This window comes from Clarias gariepinus, chromosome 2 (genome assembly GCF_024256425.1).
Source record: "Clarias gariepinus isolate MV-2021 ecotype Netherlands chromosome 2, CGAR_prim_01v2, whole genome shotgun sequence".
NCBI lineage: Eukaryota > Metazoa > Chordata > Actinopteri > Siluriformes > Clariidae > Clarias > Clarias gariepinus.
In genome coordinates, this window is record NC_071101.1 from 6,845,479 (window position 1) to 6,871,080 (window position 25,602).

General features: G+C 40.7%; 1 protein-coding gene across 1 annotated transcript; it reads left to right on the forward strand.

Annotated features, from left to right (window-relative positions):
- Positions 1-333: 333 nt before the first annotated feature.
- Positions 334-24,322, forward strand: cratb (carnitine O-acetyltransferase b). The gene is made up of 15 exons (XM_053481716.1): positions 334-679; positions 2,740-2,964; positions 3,138-3,256; positions 3,453-3,506; positions 7,427-7,592; positions 7,743-7,917; positions 9,240-9,330; positions 9,508-9,595; positions 9,747-9,847; positions 9,999-10,118; positions 11,351-11,473; positions 21,765-21,900; positions 21,984-22,046; positions 22,182-22,319; positions 23,354-24,322. The coding sequence occupies exons 1-15, from the start codon at positions 632-634 to the stop codon at positions 23,555-23,557; spliced, it is 1,851 nt and encodes a 616-aa protein (XP_053337691.1). The 5' UTR covers positions 334-631; the 3' UTR covers positions 23,558-24,322.
- The last annotated feature ends 1,280 nt before the right edge of the window (positions 24,323-25,602 follow it).

The window sequence follows — 25,602 nt, forward strand, 5'->3', positions numbered from 1 at the left end:
TTCATACACACAAATAATTCTTTTTATTGTGTAAAGCTGCTTTGAGATTTTTTAACAATGCCAAATAAAACTTAATTGAATTAAAGCTAATCAGTATGGCTCTAACCCTTTAACTTTTTTTTTTTTTTTTTAAACTCCTTTCCGATTTCTAAAAACATCAGGTATTACAGCAAGCGTGGAAAAAAATCTACACTTTATAATGTGAATGCTGCCCTTTCCAGTATGGCGTGCGCGTTGACGTGTCGCTTTAGCTAGCGCTTGCAAGGCCGGGCACTTCCGGGTTGAGAGGCGACGTTGACCAGGGTGCGTCGCAAACAGTGCACACGTGCTCTACGCTCTTCCTGTTATTTCCTGGACGTGCAAGAGAGCACGAGCTCGCAGTTTGCAAAAAAAAAGAGGAAAACAAAAACAAAGTACAAAAACAAGTTAAAGTTTGTACCAGCGTCGGTGACCGGAAGTCGGTCTAAGTGCACTGTTGAGCACAGTTAGCGTGGAACTAACTGATTGACGTTTTTATTTTTGTGACCATGGCGTGGAAATAATGTCCCGCGTTTCCCTGTTTACACTTTAATGGGAGCTAACTAACTGGTTGATTAACTAACTGGTGTGTGTGTGTGTTGGAGCTGCAGTCATGATTTTAGAGACTTTATCCAGAGCGAACTTCGCCTTGCGCTCGAGAGTAAGTATTGTTTCTGTTTTTCTTTGGCAAACTCTTATAACAATACCCGAGTTAAAGTCTTTTACTGACGAAAGTTTATAATTATAGGACATTATGTTAAAAAAAAAATACTCCTGCATGCAGATTTAATACTCGTCCCAGTTTGGCAGATGTGTGTGTTCACTCAGGAGTCCTGGCCTAGACACACATTCATGTGTAAAACACTCAGAAATGTCTCATATGAAGGACATAGTGGGTATAGTTTCACTTTGTGTCGCCTGTAAACTTCAAAGCACGAGCGATTGAACGTTATTTTAAATCTGCACCGGAGTGACGTCACATATCGCTACAATGTTGCACTATTCAGAATGTTTTTATACACAAGTGTATACAGTGTTCAGTCTCAGTGCTCTCTCTCCCTAAGCTTTCTGTTCCTGTTCTGCTACACTAACGCACTCAGATATCATTAGGGTAGAACCGTAGTCACTAGTCTGGAGCCGTGTTCGAACCCTGGCCTCCCAGGAACTCCTTGTTCAGGACTGCATTGGGATGTGGCGATAACTTGCAACCGAGTTCCTGTAAATGCAAGTGGTGTTGGTGAATGATTGTGTGTACAGTTCACACGGGCAGATGCGGCCCGGATCATTCTTCCACAAGTAGGCGACAAATTAATGGTTGATTTTTATTTATTTATTATTTTTTTTAAGGATCAGGTGTTTACCTAACCAAATGATCACAATATTTCTGACTGCAGTGCGGCTCCGATCCACCTTAAATCTTATCCAGAGCGACTTATATTTTTATCTCATTACACATCTGAGCAGTTGAGCGTTAAGGGCCTTGCTCAAGCGCCCAACAATGGCAACTTGGTGGTCGTGGGGTTTGAACCTGGGATCTTCCGAACCGTAGTCCAATGCCTTAACCACTGAGCTACCCCTGAATCATTCATGGATGTACAGACTTCTTTAAAATGTTTACTGTTCAAATGTTTTACTGCGGAAAAGAGTTTCTCTTACACACAATGTGTATACTGTGATAGCATATCTTTATTGTCATCTGAGCATGTGGCATGTCTAACGAAATTAGGTGTTGCACAAAAATCTAAAAATCTCTTCAGTAACACAATATAATCAGCGATCAATTCCCTCTTGTGCTCCCATTGCTGTGCCGGTTTCACTGAGAGTTGGTTCATGCAAAGGATGCCTGCATTTTTTTGTTAAAAAAAAGAGTAAGAAGGACGTACTGACGGGTCGCACACACTCTGCAGAGAAACACAGTGAACGGGCTCTTTTTTTCGAAACCCAGAAATCTTTTAAAAAACAAAACAAAAAAAGCCTTAACTTCCATGGATCCCAACAGGCAACACACGTGCCTGTAATCAATAACCGATTAAAAAAGAAGGAAAAAAAACAGATACTTATATGGAAGTCCTGGCTACAGACATCAAACTGCATGGGTTTTGTCATGTTTATATAGTTGGTTGAAGTGAAATTCAGTTGAGTTTATCATATTGCCGGGGATGTGCTGCGAAAGAAAAAATTATGCAGTATATTGCACAATCCTGACTGCTATATATTCATTAGAACATAGGGATGTAATAAAATGGCTAAAAACACTCTGGGATTTTTAGATTCATGTGCTCGGACAAACAGTGCCATGTCTGTACGCCAAAGAGTGTTTAGTTCCTAATGTTTTACTTTTGATTGGGTGGATGGAGGGGAGGGTTAGTAGGCTGGATGTAAAATTAATATAAATATCAAATAAATCTAAGTATCGTGTTAAAGGTCATGTATATTTAATGTAGTGGACGCTGTCAGGTAATCCCGAATCGTTCTACTGGATACCACCGCGAGTGTATTACACACCTGTGGGAAACACTGCTGTGCTTGAAGTGTTCCGACTTCATTTACCAGAAATTTAATTGCAAGTTCTGGTTTGACTTGAACGCCCCTCGTAGATGAATGCAAAGTGTTTAAGAGTTGTGTTCAAGTTTCTGAGTGAGTGTATGCTGATTGTCGATGCCGTTTGGTCATGTGACCCTGCTGTATTACATTCTGTGTGTGTATGCTGTGTGTGTTCAGGTCCCGGTGAGACGCATGCATCATTCGTCTGACCTTCCTCCTCCCCAGCCGGTTCCTCCGTTGGCTCAGACGCTGCAGCGGTACCTTCTGGCCCTGGAGCCGCTCCTACCGCCGGACGAGCTGCAGCACACGCGCAAGATGGTGCAGCGATTCGGCGGCGGCGGCGGCCTGGGAGAGACCCTGCAGAGGAAACTGGAGAGGCGCGCCAAACACACACACAACTGGGTAAAGCTGGAGTATCACCACTGTGTGTGTGTGTGTGTGTGTGTGTGTGTGTGTGTGTGAGAGAGAGATTGTTTAAGGATTATTTTAACTGTATTATATAAACATCTCTATACAGAAAACCCTAACTATACCAGCAGTCAGTGTGTGTTTAATGTGTGTGTGTGTGTGTGTAGGTAACAGATTGGTGGGTTCAGTGGGCATTCCTAGAGAGTCGTCAGCCTCTGCCTGTTCACTCCAACCCGGCGATCTCACTGCCACGACGCGACTTCAGTGACTGGAGAGGGCAGCTATTGTGAGTTTAAACACACACACCTTTTTGTAAGCTGCTGTTTTACATTTATTTTTTGTGCTCCAAATGTGTATATTAAACGTCCGGACGGGAACCGCGCTCTGATTTGGTAATTAAACGTCCGGACGGGAACCGCGCTCTGATTTGATAGCTGTGTCTAAGCAGTGTTTTCTCTTTCTGTGTGTGTGTGTGTTTGCAGGTTTGCAGCGAAGCTGATCTCTGCAGTGCTCGACTTCAAGAATAAAGTGGACAGGTTTAATTCTTTTTATTTTACACTGTAAACACTTGCACTTTGTTTGTGTTTGTTGTTTTTATTGTTGTTTGGTGTGTAAATCGGTTTAAAGTGGCCCAAATGTCACCATTTCGTATAGACAATTCAGCTTTACTGTCAGTTTTTTAAATTTTCCTTTTTATTCTTTACTAATATTTTGTGATTCTGTATCAACCCACTTAAGGTCATTTGGATTGTTTGATACAGTAAAACCTTGGATTGCGAGTAATGCGGTTTGCGAGTGTTCCGCAAGACTAGCAAAGATTTTTTATAAATTTTGACTTGGAAAATGAACACGTCTTGGTTTACGAGCACCGAGTATGATGTAGCACGCATGCGCTTCTTGTTTTGGCGTTGAGTGTCACGTGATCACAACTAAGCCAATGTGTTTTCTTTGTCTTGTGCTGCGGAATTGTGGGTAATCGTCTCACCTGCTGGGTCTTAGTGCACGTCTCTTACTGTTACAATCAATATCCATGCACGCGTGTACTGTTTACTATAACACTGTGACCGTGTGTGTTTAAAACATATATTTTATTTTGCGTTTGTAAGCGGCTGTATACAGCGGTGCGCGAACTGTTTAACACGTGTGTGCGCGCGTCTAAAACAAAAGAAAGTCTCATTAGAGGGTTCTCTCTTTCTTTCGCCTTTAGTGTGTGTTTGTGAACCGGCACGGTGTCAAATTGCGCACAAACACGTATCTGTCCTGATTTATTTTAACTTTTTTTAAAAGGTAAAGTGCAGGTTAATTTGTTTTATTTTTACTTTATATTTTGCATTAATTATTTTTAGTAATAATTTGAGTTTCTTATGGGAAGTTAAATTTGGTTTACGAGTGTTTTGGAATACGGGCACCCTTCCGGAACGTGTTATACTCGTAATCCAAGGTTCCACTGTATGCCGAAATATGTTTTATGTCCCTCACTGAGAGACTGATACCTTGTGAGTGTGTAATTGTAATAGTGTTTGGATTTCATGGTTCCTGGTGGATTTGGTACTATTCAGTCCTGCTGAACGCTCCTTGCATGTGGTACAGCATACTGAGCTGTGTGTGTCTGTATGTGTGTGTGCGCGTGTGTGCGTGCTCTGGAGCTCGATCCTGTCCTTTAAATAAACACAGTAGTTTGGCCAAGATCAGACGGAGAGATTAGCGGCTCAGCACTGAACTCACAGACGGAGAAAGGGTCTAAATCTGGTGCCAAGAGGAGAGCAGAACCTCTACCTTATTCACGCGTCTTCTCATATCCCACCACTGCACAGTGTACCGGTACTAAAGGGTACTAGAGTTGTGAGATTGCTGGTGCTATAGCAGCTATTAGACTAATAGGAGTCTGTCTTTTTAAGCACAGCAGTGTGTGATGTAATGTCGGGAAGAACATAAGGGTGTGTATAATATGATCCACAGGAAGTGTTAAGTCACAAGCAGACGTAGGAGGGCAGAACACTCCTTTTATTTTTTCTTTTGTTGTTTTTTGGTCACAGACTGGACTGGAAGAAACGCCCGCAGCAAAGAGGAAGCAAATTATGGACAGGGTTGCCAGATCATGCTGTTAAAACAAATAAATACACAAACACATGGACATCCAAAACATATCTCAGCTCTTTATGCACATAGAGTATTTTGCAAAATTAAATACACCCCTCACATTTCAGCAACCACTTTATTATATGTTCTTGAAGGACAATACTATAGAAATGAAACTTCAGAGTCGTCAATGTACAGATTTACTGTCCTCTACCGGTAACTCAACATGCAGACTTTATTGTTTAGTGTCAATACTTTTTTTCCGTGACCACCGTTGTTGTCTTAATCCTCCTGGGCCTGGACTTTACCAGAGCTGCACATGCTGTTGCTGGGATCCTCTTCCGCTTGAGGACGTCCCACAGGGTTCAGGTCTGGAGACGTACTCGGCCACTGACAAACACAAGGTCGTGTGACTGTGCAGTGGTTGAAGATGTACAGCTGTTATCACTTGGGGTGTACTCACGTTTGTTGCCAGCTGTTTTGACCGTAATAACTGTATGTTGAGGTATTTCCAGAGGACAGTAAATCTATACTGTTATACAAAAATGTTTGCTGAAATTAGAGGGGTGTGCTTACTTTCGTGAGTGGGTGTACATGGTTTCGCTAAACCTAATGTTGATTACCAGCTCAAGATGAAGGTAATAATAAATAATAATAAAAAAATATATATATAAATATTCCTCTTGCTGGAAAATCGCCCATATTTTGGTTATCAGGTGGATAAAAAAGAAGAGACACTGAAGACAGCAGCGTCCCCATGAATAAAGTGTGGTGAAGCAGGGTGTATATTGGAACACTCACTGCACAGTAGACATTGTCTTAAAATAGTTTTTTTCTTTTTTTTTTTTTCACTTTAATGATTCATCAAAATAATTTTCATTTTAACATTACACAAAGATAACCCGAGAAAATACAAAATGCAGTTTATAAATGATGATTTCATTTATTAAGGGGGGGAAAAAAATCTGTTCAAACCTGCCTAGCATTACGTGGAAAAAGTAATTGCACCCTAATCCTAAGAACAGGTTGTTCCTCTTTTGGCGTCAATCAAATGCGTTTTATGATTTATATATAATGTTCATCATTTGTGGAGGAATTTTGGCCCCCAGGTTTAATGGCATGTACACACCTTCGAAAAAGTTCAACGTTTGTTTCATCCATCCAAAGAATATGTTTTTCATGTAGGGTTGGACAGCTTTTTTTTTTTTTTTTTTTGCAATTTGTCTAAGATTTAATAAAGACATAGCACCACGGGCCCCAAGAATGCTAGCAAGAAGAAAAGGGAGACGCTCTTAGTTTGGTTTTTAAAGCACCGGGTGCCAAGAGATATCATAAAGTAATGTTAAGTGAGGTTTAATGTCTATTTATTTCATATTTTACTTCATTTACATGCCTTTTCTAAATGTTCTTGATTGTTTTAATATGCTTATAACGTTGGAAATTGGTTATATTGGTCATATTTTTGGGTGGCTTGAACGGATTATCTGCGTTTACATTATTTTCTATGGGAAAATGCGTCTCAGTATACAAAATCTCACCTTAAAAGCTCGTCTCAGGAACGCTAAACGTTAAACTCGTATCCCGAGGTATCGCTGTTTACTGATGATGCTGCGTGCTGAGGTGTTGGAAATTACGAAAGGGGAAATGAGGTCACAAATCAGCCATAACAATAAAAATATAAAACATTGCCACTGATCACCAATTATTCAGCAGTAAACTGGTGACAGGATCTTAGAAACCCAAGACTGACCCATACCCATGGAGAACAAAGTCCAACCCATCCAGGCCGATCTTACAGAAAAGCCAATACAGAACAAATCTGTAGTCAAAGTGAAAGCTGGCTACGATAGAAAGGCACCAGAACACCACTTATATTCTGGTATATATAGGTTTTTTTCCTTGACTGTCTGAGCCTCGTCAAACCTTGTCCTTGGTTTTTTATCCTTGTCTGGCTTTTTAATCCTTGATTGCCTTACTTCTATCCTCCCTTTTTGCCGTTATATTGCTAGTTTTAATTTCTTCGTTGGTTACATTTCTGCATGCATAAGTATGTACTTAACTTAAAATATGCCTACACAGTGAGGTTTTAAACTCAGATTCATAAGGCTCAGTTTATTCTTTAGACACTGTCAGGTTCCGTATGAGGATCTTCCGTGTCTTTGAGGTCCATCAGCTCCACCTGGTGTTGAGAGAGGCTCTGTCAGGTTTGACACGCTGTCCTTTCCATCTGTGCTGTCCTGTAGTGTAGTGAGAGTTCCTCCTCTTGCTCCTACTATCGTCTTCTTCCTGTCTTTCTTCAGATATTATATTCCATTAGAATCCATCTCCTTGTCCATCTGTCTCTCTCCATATCTCATTGTTTCTCTCTCTCTCTCAGTGGAAGGTTACCTGTAGAGTACATGCGCGGCAGGCCGTTGTGTATGGAGCTGTTTCCTCGACTCTTCTCCTCCTGTCGCGTTCCCGGCCCGAAGCATGATAACGTGATTCACTACGGCCGCCCGCGCCGAGGCCCCACCCACATCACCGTGGTGCGAAACTACCAGGTGAGACACAAACACCGGAATCGGTTATTAGGTTTTCTAAATCAAAAACTAGGTCTGATTTGAAGTTAAAAGATATGAAGTATGGATGCTGCAAATAGAAATCAACTTCCTTTAATAAAACTTCAAAACTATGTTCCTATGTGTGTGTAGTTTTTTCAGCTGGACGTGTACAATAGTGATGGCACCCCCCTCACTCAGGGTCAGATTCACTCTCAGCTCTGTCGCATCCGATCTCAGTCCTGGAAAACCGATAAAGAGCCGATGGGCATCCTGACCAGTGAGCACAGACACACGTGGGGCCAGGCGTACACACGCCTACTGCACGGTAACACACACACACACACACACAGTAAAAGTATTCTGTCTGAGTACAAGTGAAGGAATCTGTGAACATTTTTATTTCACTTTATTACAGATTAAAATAATAAAGTATACAAGGGCTGCACCCTGTCTAGTGCACTACACGTCTACTTGCCATCTAGTGCACTAAATTCCTTGGAGGGAGCTATCATGTACACTACTCACTATCCAGTGCACCGCATGTTTGCTGTTTAACTAATTACTTTGATACTTGCCATCTAGTGCACTAAATGTCCTCTAGGCAGCCACTTTGGTCCCTATAGGGAAGCTTTATATTCATCACTCAATCTTGTGCCCTATACTGTACGTCTCGTAGGGAGCCATAATGTCCAATACTCACTATCTAGTGCTTTGGATGTCCTGTTTGGAGTCATTATTTTTCCTGTTCACTATCTAGTGCTCAAAATGTACTGTGGGGAGCAATTTTGTTTCCTTTTCACTATCTAGTGCACTACACATTTGTTGGTTACCTTATTGCTTTCATACTTGCCATCTAGTGCACTAAATTCCTTGGAGGGAGCGATTATGTCCACTACTCACTATCCAGTGCACTGCATGTTTGCTGTTTAACTAATTATTTTGATACTTGCCATCTAGTGCACTAAATGTCCTCTAGGCAGCCACTTGGTCCCTGTTTACGATCTAGTACACTGCGGATCCTATAGGGAGCCATTATATTCATCACTCAATCTCGTGCACTATACTGTACGTCTCGTAGGGTGCCATAATGTCCACTATTCACTATCCAGTGCTCTGGATGTCCTGTAGAGAGTCATTATTTTTTCCTGTTCACTATCTAGTGCTCAAAATGTACTCTAGGAAGCCATTATGTTTCCTCTTCACTATCTAGTGCATTACACATCTACACATCTGTTGCTTAACTGATTGCTTTCATACTTGCCATCTAGAGCACATTAGGCAGCCATTGTGTTCTCTATTCTCTATCTAGTGCACTACATATTCTAGAGGGAGCAATTATATTCACTACTCAAAATCGTGTGCAAGATATGTCTCGTAGGGAGCCATTACGGTTCCTGCTCTTTATCTAGTGCACTATACTTGCTGTGGGCATCCATAATGTCCACTATTCACTATCTAGTGCCCTAAATGTCCTGTAGGCTGCAACTCTGCACCCTCCTCAGTATATCTAGTGCACTATATGTAATATAGGGAGCATTCCCTATTTATAACGCAGTGCACTAGATGTCGTTTAGAAGGCTGTTTTGTCTCTTTTGGACTATCTAGTGCACTATATTCCTCTCACTGTGTTCTTGTTGTGTCTCTTAGATAAGATTAATAAGGAGTCGGTGAGGCTGATAGAGAAAGGACTGTTCACTCTGTGTCTCGACTCGCCCGTCATGACCATCTCTGACGAGAAGTATGAACTTCATCCCTCTCTCTCTCCCTCTCTCTCTCTCTCTCTCTCTTTTCTTGCTAATGGAATTTCCTGCGTTATTAAATTATTAATCCAGTAAGCACAAACTTGTTTGTATGATTAATTTGTGTATATAAAATGAGTAAAACATGAAAAATTTTTCTGGTGGATGATTGACAGGTACTCCAGCCGAATGGCGGCCCAGATCCTTCATGGAGGCGGGACTTACTCCAACAGTGGGAACCGATGGTTCGATAAGACGCTACAGGTGGGCGGAGCTACACTCCCAATATATATTACATTTTTTTTTTGTTTTTTTGCTGTAATTGTTTTTTAATGGCTAATCATCGTACTTTTCTCTCTCTCTCTCTCTCTCTCCCTCTCTTTCTCTCTCTCTCTCTGTGTCTCTCTCTCTGTAGTTTGTGGTCAGTGAGGATGGTTCATGGGGCCTCCTGTATGAACAGGCCACCGCTGAAGGGCTTCCTATAGCCACACTGCTCGACCACATCCTGCAGTACTGGTACACACCCACATGCCCACATGCCCACAAACACCCACACACACCCACACACCTCTCCCTCTTTATTATTTCCCCTATCTGGCAACCTACTCGTTCACATTAATTGTACGTATCTCACGTTATTTAAATTGTACGTGTCTCATGATTTCAGTAAGAAGCCCGAGACGGTCCGAGCTCCTCTCGTCCCTCTGCCGATGCCGAAGAAGCTTTACTTCTACATCGACCGAGCCGTCAAGTGGGACCTCGAGATGGCCAAGCAGAACCTGGACATGTGAGTGTCACCGCCACGCCGCCGTACAGTCTGTGTGTCAGAGCACTTTACACTTACAAAACATTTTAAGGCCGCCGCATCTGTTATATCGTGTTTAACTTGGACTCTCAGCATTTTCTTTTAAACGCGGCTTTCTTTAAGCTGGCCGTCTCAGCGTCTCCTCTGTCGTCTCATCATTGGGGGTTTTCCTCTTTTTTTAAGAAACTCTTCAGAGATGTTGATTTTTTTTGCTCAGTTTTAGCTAAAGTTAGCTTGTAAAATTAGCTTCATTTCATCAGGCATGAAAACTGATAGAGAGAGAAGTGAGTGAGCATGTCTGGGTTCTCTGTTAATCTAAATCGCTGTTCATGTTGTTTCTCATAGACGTCTTTGATTGAACTGATGATCAAAGCTTTTGTCTGTTGATTTGATTGATTTAGTCACTCAGTGTTTTAATGCAGAAACTATTTTCGCTTTACTTAAAAAAAAATAATAATAATTATTGCATTACTCCCACCTACTGGACTGGAGTTGGAACAGAAGAGCTGTTTCTTGCTTTCTGCACAACACTTTAAAACCAGTAGGAAATAAATCTGCTTGGAGTAAATCAGACAATAAATGCTATAAACTACTGAATCAAATAAAAGTTTCAGATTGGCAACAATCAAGTTGATTCAAATCAACATCCTGATCAGGGAGTGAGCCGGCGCGTGCCCTAGTGCCCGTCCCAAACTCCGATAAATTGTGCACGGGTCACTTTAGAAATGTCTTTGGGTATAAAAAACTTATGCCACATCAAAAAAAAAAAAAGATAAAAATTGCACTCTGGAAAATGAAGAGTAGTGAAGTGTTTAGTGTTTTTGTAGAAAAATGTGCATTGTTTTTTTTTTTTTTTCACCTCTCTCTCTCTGTTTCTCTCTCTCTGTTTCTCTCTCTCACTCCTTCTCTGTGTCTGTCGCTCTCTCTCTGTCTCTCTCTCTCTCTCTCTCTGTCTCTCTCTCTCTCTATTTCTATATCTCTTTCTCTGTGTGTGTGTGTGTGTGTGTCTCTCTCTCTGTTTCTCTCTGTCTCTCTGTTTCTCTCTGTCTCTCTCTCTTTCTCTCTCTCTCTGTTTTTCTCTGTCTCTCTCTCTCTTTGTCTGTCTCTCTCTTTGTCTCTCTCTCTCTCTCTCTGTTTCTCTCTGTGTCTCTCTCTCTCTCTCTGTGTCTCTCTCTCTCTCTGTGTCTCTCTCTCTCTCTGTGTCTCTCTCTCAGCCTCATCAACGATCTGGACATCAGCTGCTTTAACTTCCAGCACTTCGGCAAGGCGTTTCCCAAACAGCTCCATTTAAGCCCCAACTCCTTCATCCAGGTGGCCATCCAGCTCGCCTACTACAGGTCAGAAAACTTAGCTGTTTTATTAAAGTTTATTGAGCTCTGAGATTTAAACTCGCAACCTTCTGGTCACTTATGCAGAGTCTGAGCTTCTACTGTTACTGGAAATTATTCTGTAAAGTTGGCGTTTCATATCGAACATTACCTTTTATCATGGTTATGTTTATTAGTTTTACTTCTCAACAGAATACAAAACCATCTTTAACTCTTTATCTATTGAATTTAACAATAAATGCTATTATTTTAGTCATTAGTTTAGTCTGTACCTGTGACTTCAGAGTGTGAAGATCAGAGCACAATTCATAAGTAACCAATTCAAAGCCCTGATGATTCTAAAAGAAATGGGACTGCTGTTTAAATACCTGTTAATAGCAACACGGGGAAAAGTCATCATTTTTAGATCTAGATTATTAAAATATAAAACTGTTGGTTTATAATACAAACTTAATGAAAAAAAAACCCTCTTTGCTACAATGTGAAGGATTTGATTCACTATTCATTTATTTATTGATTAATTTATCATGATCTTGAGTAAGTGGGAACCTCTATACTAAATAATTCCCAAATTAAACAGCATGAAAAAGAGATTAAACACATTCTTTGTTTTTTTTCTACACCACTGCCTCATTTAAAGATTGATTCAAATTAAACAAGTACACAATTAATAAGAAAAATCTCCATAAAATTGTCGATTGACACCGTTATTGTCTCGGCCTTGCACATCTATTTATAAATAATTATAATAATTTTTTTATTTATTTTATTTTGTGCAGCCTGTACTTTTAGTATGCTAATTCGGCCAACCTCCCTTTTATGGCCCTGAGATCACATGACCTGAGACACAGAGGCAAAAGAGACACAAAAGCTTTTTACGGAGTCTGCCACAAAAATCTCCACTTGTTTGAATTTCTGACATCCTGTTTGTTTGTTTGTCACATGACTGTTTCATTTGCATACACATTAATATTCATCAGCACGTACCAAATATGGGTGTGTCCACAGGATCAGCCTTGTCCGTGTTCAGTTATTTCAGTGGTTATACACAACACGTTGTATTTGCTCTAGTGACTTTATTTTATTTTTATTATTCGTCATTTTAACACACATTCTCGAGTTTGAGAATCGTGTACGATCTGATCTGTTAGAAAAAAAATAATGAATAAAAAAAAAATAATAATTATCGCAATGTTAATCCTCCTGTGTTGTAGTACAGAGAAGTGACCAGCAGTGGGCGATGATGGAAAATCAATATTTTTAACCTCAAGTCAAGTCGGCTTTTAATATAACTTCATCCACATACAGTTTAGTACAGAGTGACACGAAACCAAAGTGCTACATACACACAACATTTAATAACAAACACTAGTTGAGACAAAACCTAATTAGCTGAGACAACAAATTAACACCACAAATTTACAAAACTATCTAAGGACTGTAAAAAAAGATGAAAAGTGCTTGTGAAAGAAAATGTACAGCGTGTTAAACACAATACGAAACTATGTGACGGTGAACACACACACACACACACACACACACACAACCTCAGTAGTCGGTTTCTTACAGCACCTGAACAATCTGCTGATCAATTTTAAGCTGCAACATCAGCTGTGTGTGTGTGAGATACGTAATATTATTATAATAATAATAATAATAATAATAATGATAATAATAATGCACTGAGCTGGAGTGGAGCTGAGAGCGAGAGAAAGAAAGGAGAAAAAAAAGAGAAGTCGAAGATAAAGCAACTAAAAGGAAAGGAAACAATAAATATGAAAAACTAAGAAAATTTAAAAATAAAGGTGTAAAAAGTAGATAATGAGCAAAAGAGAGCAAAAAAAGAGGAGTGTAGTAAGGGAGAAGGAGAAAAACCAAATTGATTATTGAGAAATAAATAAAATAAAGAAACTGAGAGGAAAAAGTGAATAAAGAAAAAAAAATTAACAAAGTGAAAAAAAAGTAAGCAACTGTGAGCATGTTTTAATCAAGATATATTTAGATAGGCAAGAATATAAATAAGATTACAAATGTCCCATTATTACTAAGCGGAAAAAGACAAGAGTACGTCAGAAAACAGCGGTTCCCCGAAACCTGCCCATGCAGCTAGAACTAGAAAAGCAGAAAGGGAGCATGACGGGTCGTAAAACATAGACTGAGATAAGGCGCCAGGGGTCGGACATGGCAGAGACTCGAGCACACCCAATAAAGGATTAAAACAAGTGTTAGATACACGTACACATGCATAAGTAAGAATATAGACAAATATCCAAAAGACTTAGAATACTGAGCTTTATAAAGTAGACACAAAATAAACTAGTATGTGATACCAAGTAAAGAGATGCTTATACATGGTCTGTCTTTTAAGAACTATAGAAAAGATCAGAAGCTACTAACACATAAGCAGATGAAGTAATAAGTGAAACATAAAAGGACCAGAAACTAAAATAATGAATGAAACTAAAGTAATAAGGATGACCAGGCCATAAAATTGAAAGGATCAGGAATCTCCCTACGAGACAGTGCGTGTGTGTGTGTGTGTGTGTGTGTGTGTGTGTGTGTGTGTGTGTGTGTGTGTGCGTAGATGGCCAGGTGGGCAGACTGGTACGAGCTAATAAGGAAGAGACACAGAGTCAGTTTTATGAATAATATATTTTAATAAGAGTAGACACAGAATAAAAATGTGTATCTACATTGTAATAACATAAAATTAAAAGTATAAAAGGCCCAACATAAAAAACAAAACATAAGGGGTCAGGGTAAGCATCAACGGAAATAGAATTATCAAACCTTCTTTGAGCAAGGACAACACCAAGAGGAAGGTCAGTGAGGGGATTAAAAGCAGAAATGCCACGATTTAACAAAGGGACAGGAGCCTGAGGGAAACCTGTTTGAGTGCCAATGGAAGTAGTCTCAGTAGTCCGTGTACTAACAGACACTTTAAAATCAGTCTTAAGTACTAACACTTACATGGCACCCAGGTCCTCTGACAGATGGAGCTGGAGTGCTAGACTCTGGCCTCACTGGCTGAAAAGAACAATGAGGACTCTTAAAATCCAAACGCCGTCTCTTAGAAGGAACAGATTTAGAATTATCCCTTTTAAAATAAGTAAGTCCTTTATCTCGTAGATACTGCATCAGAGATCCAGACAACTCAGAATCAGCTCGGACAGGACTCGCGGGTTCAGTCGGGTTGTAGTCCTTAGAAGGAACACTATCTGAACTGCCCTGGCTGTCCGAATCATCCAAAGGGATAAAGTCATCAATGGAGAAGTCGCAGTTAGCTATAAAATAGAATTAAATGTATAAAAACATTAAATTGGGTAAAATAAGGCAAATAAATAAGAGTGCAAAGGAGATGCTTACCCATGGCTGGTCTCTTGAGAAATGAAGAACAAACCAAAGAAAAAAGCCTTAAAAACAAGCGCCACCCCTATATTTTTTATAAAAAGGTACGAAAGGTGTAAAGATAATGGGAAAATAATTATTAATGAAAATGAATTATAATGGAAAAAATTATAAGCGTAGGAGAAGTCAGATAAGTGCAGGGAGGAGTCAATTGACGAGGTGTAATTATAATAGGAAAATTAATTGACAGAAACTGGTTTATAATGGAATAAAATTTTGCTGTGGTCAACAGATGAATGTACAGGGGAGGAGACTGGGAATTTCCCCTCTGAACTGTAAAAAGGAGCATGCTTTTCACTGTGAATTCAGTCTGACTTTGGTACTGCTTGTGGTTTGATCCAAAGCATTGCTTGGCTAGCTCATCTGGGTTCTTATTGCTGCAATAAAAACCTGACTTACTTCATCCAGCTCTGCGTGGCGTCTGAAATCTTCTTTAATTCTTCTTTAATTCTCTTTGTAAGTAATTTGTTAACTGATTGATATTTTAAACTAACGGCAACATCAACAGGTGGAAGAATTATCTCCCACACAGTGAGAAAATGAGTGAAAAAAACAGTACAGTGGAACCTTGGATTGTGAGTAACTTGGTCTGCAAGTGTTTTTCAAGATGAGCAAAATTTTTTACAATTAATTTTAAGGTCTTGACATGCCCTTTGCCTGTCGAGGGCAGACTTTTATATACAAGCACGCTTCCAGAACGAACTATGCTTGCAATTCAAGGATTTACTGTAAAAGGCGAAAGTTTGCATCCCTTCATTTAATTATTTATTTTCGGGTGGAAAGGAAGTAAAAGTATTTTTTTTAATTATTATTTTATGGATTTATTTACTTAAAACGTAGATTTCAGGCTGATCAAAGGATATTTTGCAAGATAAATGATAAAGCAAATTTTTATCTTTTTTTTTTGGTATTGTTTGGTATTTAGTGGTTATCGCATACAGGAGACATACAGTGGGGCAAAAAAGTATTTAGTCAGCCACCAATTGTGCAAGTTCTCCACTTAAAAACATGAGAAAGACCTGTAATCCTCATCATAGGTATACCTCAACTATGAGAGACAAAATAAGGAAAAAGAAATCCAGAAAATCACATTGTAGGATTTTTCAAGAATTTACTTGCAAATTATGGTGGAAAATAAGTATTGGGTCAATAACGAAATTTTATCTTAATACTTTGTTATATACCCTTTGTTGGCAATGACAGAGGTCAAACATTTTCTGTAAGTCTTCACAAGGTTTTCACACACTGTTGCTGGTATTTTGGCCCATTCCTCCATGCAAATCTTCTTTAGAGCAGTGATGTTTTGGGGCTGTCGCTGGTCAACATGGACTTTCAACTCTCTCCAAAGATTTTCTATGGGGTTGAGATCTGGAGACTGGCTGGGCCACTCCAGTACCGTGAAATGCTTTTTTTACGAAGCCACTCCTTCGTTGCCCCGGTGGTGTGTTTGGGATCATTGTCATGTTGAATCACCCAGCCACGTTTCATCTTCAGTGGCTTTGCTAATGGAAGGAGGTTTCCACTTCCTCGTTCCTGTTCTCCTTACCTCGAGCACATCTCTATTGTTTGCTGGCCCTTCTATCTGCCTAGGGAGTTTACAGCAGTTATTAGTGTTATATCCCCCCTCATACGTATACAAAGACAGCTTTAACTACACTCCACAACATAATCAGTAAACAGTCTGTGGTTCACCTCGACGCAGCCCTCTTTGTGGCTGGGGATTTTAGCAAAGCGAACCTAAAGGAAGTGTTGCCGAGCTTTCATTAACATGTGAAGTTTCCATCCAGAGGCAAAAATACTTTGGATCATTGTTACACGCCGATCAAGAACAGTTATAAAGCCGTCTCCTTACCGAGTTTTGGTAAATCGTACCATGCCGCCATCTTTCTTATACCGGAATATAAACGGAGAATTCTACAGGAAGAGGCAACCATTAGAAAGGTCAGACACTGGACTGACCAATCAGAAGCTACACTGCAGTCAGCGTTCACTGATGTCAATTTTTTCCGGGTCAGCTCGATGATGTCAGTGTAATTACGGAAGTAGTGACTGACTTTATCGCTAAACCAACTGATGACATTGTACCCATGGTTTAGGTTAAAATGTATCCAAATCAGAAACCTTAAGTGGATAAATCAGTTTTTAAGGCTCTGAATGCACGCACTGCTGCCTACAATTCCGGGCTCACTAAGGGAGACATGACCACAAACAAGGCTGCTTCTTACAACCTCTGGAGGTGTGTGGGCGGGGTTAAAGACGATCATGGACTACAAAGGATGAGGAAACACATCCGATGCAGCTGATTCTGTCCTTGTAAATGACCCGAGTTCCTTCTATGCGTGATTCAAGGACAAGACCGCTAAAACCGCTAATAGCGTAGCTCCAGTCCTAGTGAATATTACTGAGGACCACCCACTCAGTGTCTCAGACCATGACGTAAGGAGAGCTCTGAAGAGGGTGAACAGCAGAAAGTCGGCTGGTCCTGATGGAATTCCAGGAAGATTACTGAAAGGTCTGTGCAGATCAGCTGGCTCCAGTGTTCACCTGCATCTTCAATATGTCCCTTGCCTTGTCCGCAGTACCTACATGCTTCAAGAAATTGACTATTATTCTTGTGATCAAGAATTTCAACCCTGTCAGCCTGAATGATTACTGTCCTGTGGCTCTGACATCAGTGGCAATGAAGTGCTTTGAGAGACTTGTAAAGGATCTTATGTGCTTCGTTACCAAAATCCCTTGATCCACTACAATCTGCCTACTGTCAAAACAGAAGCACGGATGATGCCACCTCTCATGTCCTTCATAATATACTTTCACATCTGGACATTGGGAAAGGCAATTACGCAAAGCTTCCTTTCATTGACTACAGCTTAGCGTTCAATACTGTAGTCCCTTCACAACTCATTATGAAGCTCAGTAATCTGGGACTTGTCACTTACTATGCTTTCTGACAAACAGACCACAGGTAAAAAGATCGGTAAGCGGTTCTTAGAAAGCACCACATTAAACATAGGAAACCTCAAGGTTGGGTTCTGAGTCCCCTGCTCTTCTCTCTCTACACCCAAATGTCCTACAGGACATTTACATCAAGCGATGCAAGGCCAGGGGACAGCGCGTTATTAAAGACATTCATCACCCATCAACAATAATCTGTTTCAGTGGCTGCCATCTGATAAGTGACCATCCAGTCACTAAGGACACGAACTGAAAGAATGAACAATAACTTTTTCCCCCAGGCTATAAGGGCAATTAATACTCAACCCCAACAATGACTGACAAATTCTGCACATAGTCACTTTTACATAGTCATTGACTTATAGGGATTTTTCCCTGATTTTTCTCTCTAATTTAGTCGTGTCCAATTCCTTCCCGTCACTGGGGGCTCCCACATTAAGGCTTCTACTACCACTCTCTTGGGGGCGGGCGAGGCTTAACATGTGTTTCTTCCGAACCACGTGACGCCAGCCGCATCTTTTTAAACCGCTCACTCCCTCACCATTGTGGGCGACTTAACACACTCCGAGGACAGCTCTATGTGCTCCTTCTGCTTGCATGAGGTCACAGACACCCCTAATTGGCTGTAGAGCCATGATTAATACAGGAGCACTAAGTACCTCTCATCCCTCCCCTCTGAGAGAGCTCGGCCAATCAGCTCTCTCTAGACCTCCGTCTGCGAGAGGTTACAGCATCACCCGGGAATTGAACTCGCAATCTCCGGATGATCGGTGCCTTTCTGGACACAGACCAAATTCGAACAAAACATAATTGATAACATTTTAATCTTTCACTAAGCATGACATTAAATACAACAGGACACAGTGTCATAATCTAAAACATCTCAAATCAAATGGAGATTCGAGTGCAGCCTACATCATGGATGATAAGCACTTCTGAATAAATGGGACTTAAGTTGAGATTTAAGTGTGGTTGGAGAATCTCCGTTAGGAATGTTTTCAGGGAGAGAGTTGCAGAAATGAGGAGCAGTACAGCTGAAGGCTCTAGACCACGTGGTGGTCAGGTGGCCAAAGGGTGTAAAACAAGGAGCTATAATGAAGAAATGTATATACAGTGGAACCTCGGATTACGAGTAATGCGGTTAACGAGTGTTCTGCAAGACGAGCCAAGATTTTTAATAAAATTTAACTTGAAAAACGAGCATTTCCTTGGTTTACGAGCATCGAGTATCATGTTTTACGCATGCGCTTTTTGTTTAGACGCCGAGCATCACGTGATCACAACTGAGCCAACGGTTTTTCTCTCTCTTGCGCTGCGGAATCGTCTCCCCTGCTGGGTCTTAGTGCTCGTCTCTTACTGGTATAATCAACATCTGTGCACGCATGTACTGTTTACTATAACACTGTGACTACGTGTGTGTGAAACATATTTTATTATGTGTTCGGAAGCGCGTTTGTACAGCGCGTGTACTGTTTCTTATAACCCACGTGTGTGCGCACGAGTAAGGCAAAAGAAATTCTCAATACAGAGGTTAAAAATCTATTTTCTTCCTCATTGCGGTGTGTGTGTGTGCGCGCGCGAGAGCGTAATTAGACACTGTGCCGGCTATGTGTGTGTGTGTGTGTGTGTGTGTGTGTGTGAGAAACCCTCATTCACAAACATACACGCGCGCACAGAAATGAAGGCAAGAGACACACACTCTGCTCTCCGAAGAAACTCTGTCGCAAATCTTTTCAGAGGTGAGGTGCTGGGTCATTTGTTTGTTTGTTTTACTTTACAGCAGTGATTCTGTTAGTTTGCGCTCACACGAGTGTCATTAGCGATGTTTATTGCTTTTTTAGATAAAACAGTGTAGCGGGAGAGAGACGTTTATTTATGACCTCTGTTTACGGGGGTGCGGGAGATGCATTGTGGGTAATGCAGTCCGGTGGGTGTGAACGCGAATGTGAGATTTGAGTTAGGATATTGAGCCTGAGTTTTGTTCTTCAGTAGTTTTTTTAGTTGGATTTAAGTGCAGGATCCACCCGAAATTTTGTACTATAACCTGACAATGCAGAAAATAAAAGAACGGAGGCATCGACGAGTTTGTCCATCTCATTATTGCACATGCATGAATTAACGAGCTGTTACGCTGTCACGAGCAACATTAAAATAAAGCGGAGAAGCTTTAATAATTTAGAACAGAACAACACTCTTTCCGTTAATGTGTGTGAGTGTGTTTAAACGAGAGAAAAAAGTTTTAATGTGTAAAATGAGGAAAGGGAAACAGGAGGGGCTAAAAGCAAGAGTCTCCACTTACTCTAGCCTCACACACACACACACACACATACACATACACAGCGCCTGCATGCACAAAGGGAAACACTTATCTGCCGGGATTTATTTTTAATTTTTTTGAAAGGTAACATGCAGGTTAATTTGTTTTATTTTTACTTAATATTTTTTAATAATTATTTTTATTTATTTTTTTTTTTTTTGGGCTGTAGAACAAATAATTTAAGTTTCTATTATTTCTTATGGGAAAATTAAATTTGGTTTACGAATGTTTTGGAATACGAGCCCACTTCCGGAACGAATTATGCTCGTAATCCGAGGTTCCACTGTACTGTAGTTTGTTTTTTGGTAAGAAAAAGAACCCGAGGGAGGAGATGATGTTTGAATCTCTTCTTGGGGAATGGGTTTGCATTAAACTGCTAAATTTGCTTTATTCCAGCATTAAATCCTGCCCACTTCATCCAGGTCCAGATGAGATTTAAATTTAATCGGCATTGTCCAGGGAAGGAATAAAAATCTCCCCATAGGCCACAAGCCCAAGCAATGCACTCCTGAGACTAAAACATCCCACACATATGAAGAGCCTATCAACTAAGAGAGAGCGAGTGATGATCCTCTTTTTAAACTTGAGGAGGAAGCTATATTGTTGATCGGGAAACAGTTCAAGATACAATTTATAAACTGTTCATCTGTTCCAACCACTGAGCATTCAACATCAGCAATATACTAAACACCGGCCTGATCATCTGCACCTGTTTTTCACTGGTTTATGCTTTAAGTTAGATGATTTTCTTCATGCTTAAAATGATTCAGACAAACAAAAAAACATTCCTCTGAAACTGCTGAAGGTACAGGGACTGGACTGAAAATAATGAGACAAAAAAAGTTCTTCAGGAAGCCTGGGCAACTGTCCCTCTAGACTGCATTAAACCTAAAAGTGAGTCTGGAGCTTTGAAAGTGAAATATGAGGAAATAAATCGGGGTTCTCAGGACTTTGGCACAGTATCAGTCTCTGCTTCTTTACAAGTATGTGGGCCGTTCATAAAATTATTATTGCTAAGGAAAAAGAATTTAATGGAAAAGAACATGCGAGGTCAGGGGAGTAGGGGGATGAGGCAGAATTTTGTACCTCAAGTTGCCTGCAAGTTTCTCTGTTTGGTGAGACGACGGCGCACTTGAATTGTTTTCAGTGGGTGCGACATTTTGATTTTGTACAGGGATGTGACCCCTCAAACCCAGGAACAAGTATCTAAACACATGAGGTTATTTGCTATGTACATGGTAGGGTTTTGATTTTTTTTAAAGCTTCATGCTCAGGTAGGGGGCGTGGCCTACCATTGGACTACATTAGAAATCTGAGCATTATCTTTTATACCAAACTGCGTAATATTAATATTCACAGCATCTTTCGAGGTTAACATGTGACTTTGTGACGCCGTGTGAGCGGCTACGTCATCCTCGTCACTTTAGCGATAGACTTGAGACTAAACACGACTCGGTAAGTGACTAAAGTGACATACCAAACGTGATATCAGTGTATAATGCATAATCTTATCAGGGTGGATTAGAGATAAATGCAACCTGCTTTAAAAGTAGCTAAATTCTAAATAAGATTAATTAAATTGTACATTGTGTAGACTATATTTTGTGTGTGTGTGTCCAGAGTGCACGGGGAGGTGTGTGTCGCCTGCGACATCGCATCACTCCGGATGTTCCGGGGAGGACGCACCGACTACATCCGCTCCCCGACCAATCAGACGCTGAAATTCGTCCAGGCCTTCGATGACCCGGCCCTCCCTGTGAGTCACACGAGCCAATGAGAGACGAGACGAGAGAGCATTAACTCAGAGTTAACGTTCACTGTTTGGTGTGTGTGTTTCAGAGGGAGGCAAAGGTGGAGCTGTTGCGTGAAGCTGTGGAGGCTCACAGTCAGCTGACGGATCAGGTGACTGTGACTCCGCCCACATTTGTATATGAAATGATGTGTTTTATGGACCTAGATACAAAGAGGATTTGGTTTAACGTTAACACCGTTTTTTACATATATATAAATAAATGTGTGTGTGTGTGCGCATACCAGGCACTGAAAGGCCAGGGTATTGATCGCCACCTGCTGGGTCTGAAGCTGCAGGCCATCGAGGAGGGACTGAGCGTACCGAGGGTGTTTATGGACACCGCCTATGGACTTGCCACGCACTGGAAGCTCCGCACCGGACAGGTACCACACCAATACCATAAACCCTAATTATCCATAGATTTTCTTCAAATCAGTGGCATCTGCTACAATTTAAAATTGGTACCAAGCAAGAAAATATAATACGGGGGTGAGTCAAAAATTATCCGCACTCCGGTTATAGTAAAGCTTATCAGCGTTTTCCGTTCGAGGCTCCTGTCTCCCCAGTCACTGCTGTGCAGGTGTGAACGTGTCACGTCGGTTCATTTGTAACTGCGATGCAAGCAAGACTGGACGCTCCATTTGTGATTTGCATGAAAGAAGATCAGCGTGCAGGGATTCAGCGGTTTGTTTTTGTGGTCTGAGGGTGAACCTGGTGTGGAAGCAACTCAAGTAAGAGCGTAAAGAGAAGCGTTTGAAAAACAATTTGTAGCGACACTCTTAAGGAAGGTGAACGTTTCTTAAAGAGAATCATTACCAACCAAAATAAAGGTTCAATGACCAACCCAAAAAAAAGGTTTAAAAAGTCAACTATCTGCTGGAAAATTCATCAACGCTTACAGTTTTTTGGGATTCTCATCTCAAGGGCCAGAAGTATTGGAACATAATCAGAAAAAAAGCTATAACAGTGTTTTTTACAGTGAGACGAAGAAGAGCTGAAGACTAAACTTTAGATTAAACACAGTGGACTGTTATCCAAGGACGTCGTAATCTCACGTGACTATGCACATTCGCACATGTCCGTCCACACTGTCGGCTCCCATATTTGAGCTGTTGAAGCATCCTCACTGTAGTCCTGCTCTCACTCCATCATTGATTTGGTTTCCTGAAAGCCCTAGGAGGCCCTAGGAGGATTCACTCCTGAAGAAGAAGTGAAGACAGCGGTGCTTTTGTGGCTCGCAGCTCAGGGAAAAAAATTTTTTATCAGAAAATACGAAAGCTTGTTGACAAAGTTTATTGAAAAGAATGCTAAAAAATGTTTTATTAAAACAAATTCTACAAACAGTACAGACTCACCCTCATAATACTAATGATAATTTATCACCAGCATTTCGTGTCGTATATTTGTTCCTATTCAGGTTCCCGCTAACACGGACAGCGTGATGTGTTTCGGGCCTCTGGTTCCGGACGGATATGCCGTGTGCTACAACCCTCAGCCGGATCACGTTCACTTCTCCATCACCGCCTTCAACTGCTGCGAGGAGACCAACGCTGAGAAACTAGCCGTGACCATCCAGAGCGCCCTCCATGACCTGCACGAGTTACTGCAGCCGGCCGCATAGAAGCACGCGCGTTAAATTCGAATAACATAAAACGTGCCGCTAATTACTGAGAAAGGAAGTTTGTAATAAAGGAATTTCATTGGTGTTACGTAGCTTCATGCTCAGGTAGGGGGCGTGGCCTACTGTTTGACTACATTAGAAATCTGAGCATTATTTTTATACCAAACTGCATAATGTTAAGATTCACAGCATCTTTTGAGGTTAACATGTGACTCGGTGCCAACGTGTGAGCAGCTACGTCATCCTCGTAGCTTTAGCGATAAAATCGACACTACACACGATGATATTTTTTTTGCCGTATTTGATCAAAAGTATGTGTCTCACTTGCACCGTATCCAATCCTTTTGACACAAATACTATTTTCATATTACGATTTGTAAGCAAAGCATAAGTAGTACAAGCTTCATCTCTTTTTTTTTTCTCATTTAAACGAAATTGAAAACATTTTTAAAAGCTTTTTGCTCAGCTTCTTAAACAGCATGCGTTATTTAAAAAACGCGTGCGCCGCCTTCATCCACTACTTCCTGCCCAAATTGCACGTTTTAACGCCGTCGTGCCGGTTGCAAAGCATTATGGGACCTCTGTGCCTGAGAAATGCATGACTGATTCCACTATTGGGCAAATCGTATGCACGAGGTACCTGCCTTCATGTGAAAGTCTCAGCTTGTGTTTGGGATTTGTGCTCAAAGCAAATGTTTGTACTTGATAAGGGGTTTATGTATGCTCAAGTTTTGGGAGAAATTAATAAATAAATAAGGAATTGTACATTTTGATGTATGCATTTACTTTACTTACTGAATGTATAAAGAAAAAAAAAGGTTGTCTTTAGTAAAGGTTTCTTAAAGTCTAGACAAAGTGAAATGCTGTACAGGTAAGTGTGCAGGTCGGACACCAGGTCGTTCAGAAGGCCGTTCGTTCTCTTGATGAAACAGGCACAATAATGTTGTTCCTCGGGCAGCTGGTTAACTTTTCATCCTATTAGCACACATTATATTTGGGATCACTTCAATTAAATTTCTTTGATTTTGTTTATTGATTTTTTTTTTCCCCTACAATCAACAATACTGGGAATTTCAAAACTATGAAATAGCATGTGATATGTAACAACTACAACAACAGTCGTTATTTTTAGACATGAAGGTCTTAAAACAGTTCCTACAAGAACAGTATTGTGTCGAGTGCATTTGCAAAACCCATCAAGCTCCATGATGAAACTGTCTCTCATGAAGACCTTCAAAGGAAAACAAGACCAAAACTGAGCTCTGCTGCAGAGGAGACGTTCATTTAGAGTCACCAGCCTCAGAAATCACCAATTAACAACCAGATTAGAGCCGTTATAAAGCTTTACAGAGCAGCAGAGCAGAAGGAGCAGAAACATCTCAATATCAACCGTTCAATGGAGATTATTGTGTGTTTTAGATAAACGCCTTCAGTATTATTTTACTGTGTAGAGAGAAATAAACAATCAGGACCGACCGTGGAGTTAGAAAGTCATCCCGAACTTTTGAGCAGTTGTGTGTTACCATGAACAAATCGTCTAGACCTGAGCGACTGTAGCAACCCCAGATCATAACACTGTCTCCAGAGGCTCGTACAGTGGACACTGCATGACACTTCACACGCCCATCACTCTGGAATAGGCTCAATCTGGACTCATCAGACCACATTACCTTTTTCTATTGCTCCAAATTCTAATATTTACAAACTGAAGCCATTATTTTCTGATGAGTCTCACTAACATGTGGTTTCCTTTTGGACACACAGCTGTTTAGTCCCGATCCTGTGAGATCTCTCGATTATTTTTACAATTAAACACAGCTCTGTTTGTTTGGGAACGATCAAACAAATCCAGTGAAATGTGCTTCCGATAGGTCAGAAGACATTTGTGGAATGTGACACATTTTATGACAGTTTAGTAAATCAACAGGACACTCGGTCTTACAGTAGGAGACGATATTTGGGTCGCTGTTAATGTTTGCAGTAATGTTTCGGTCACATGGGGAGCTAGTTAGTTTTCTACCACTGCCAAAGTCGGTGATAATTCC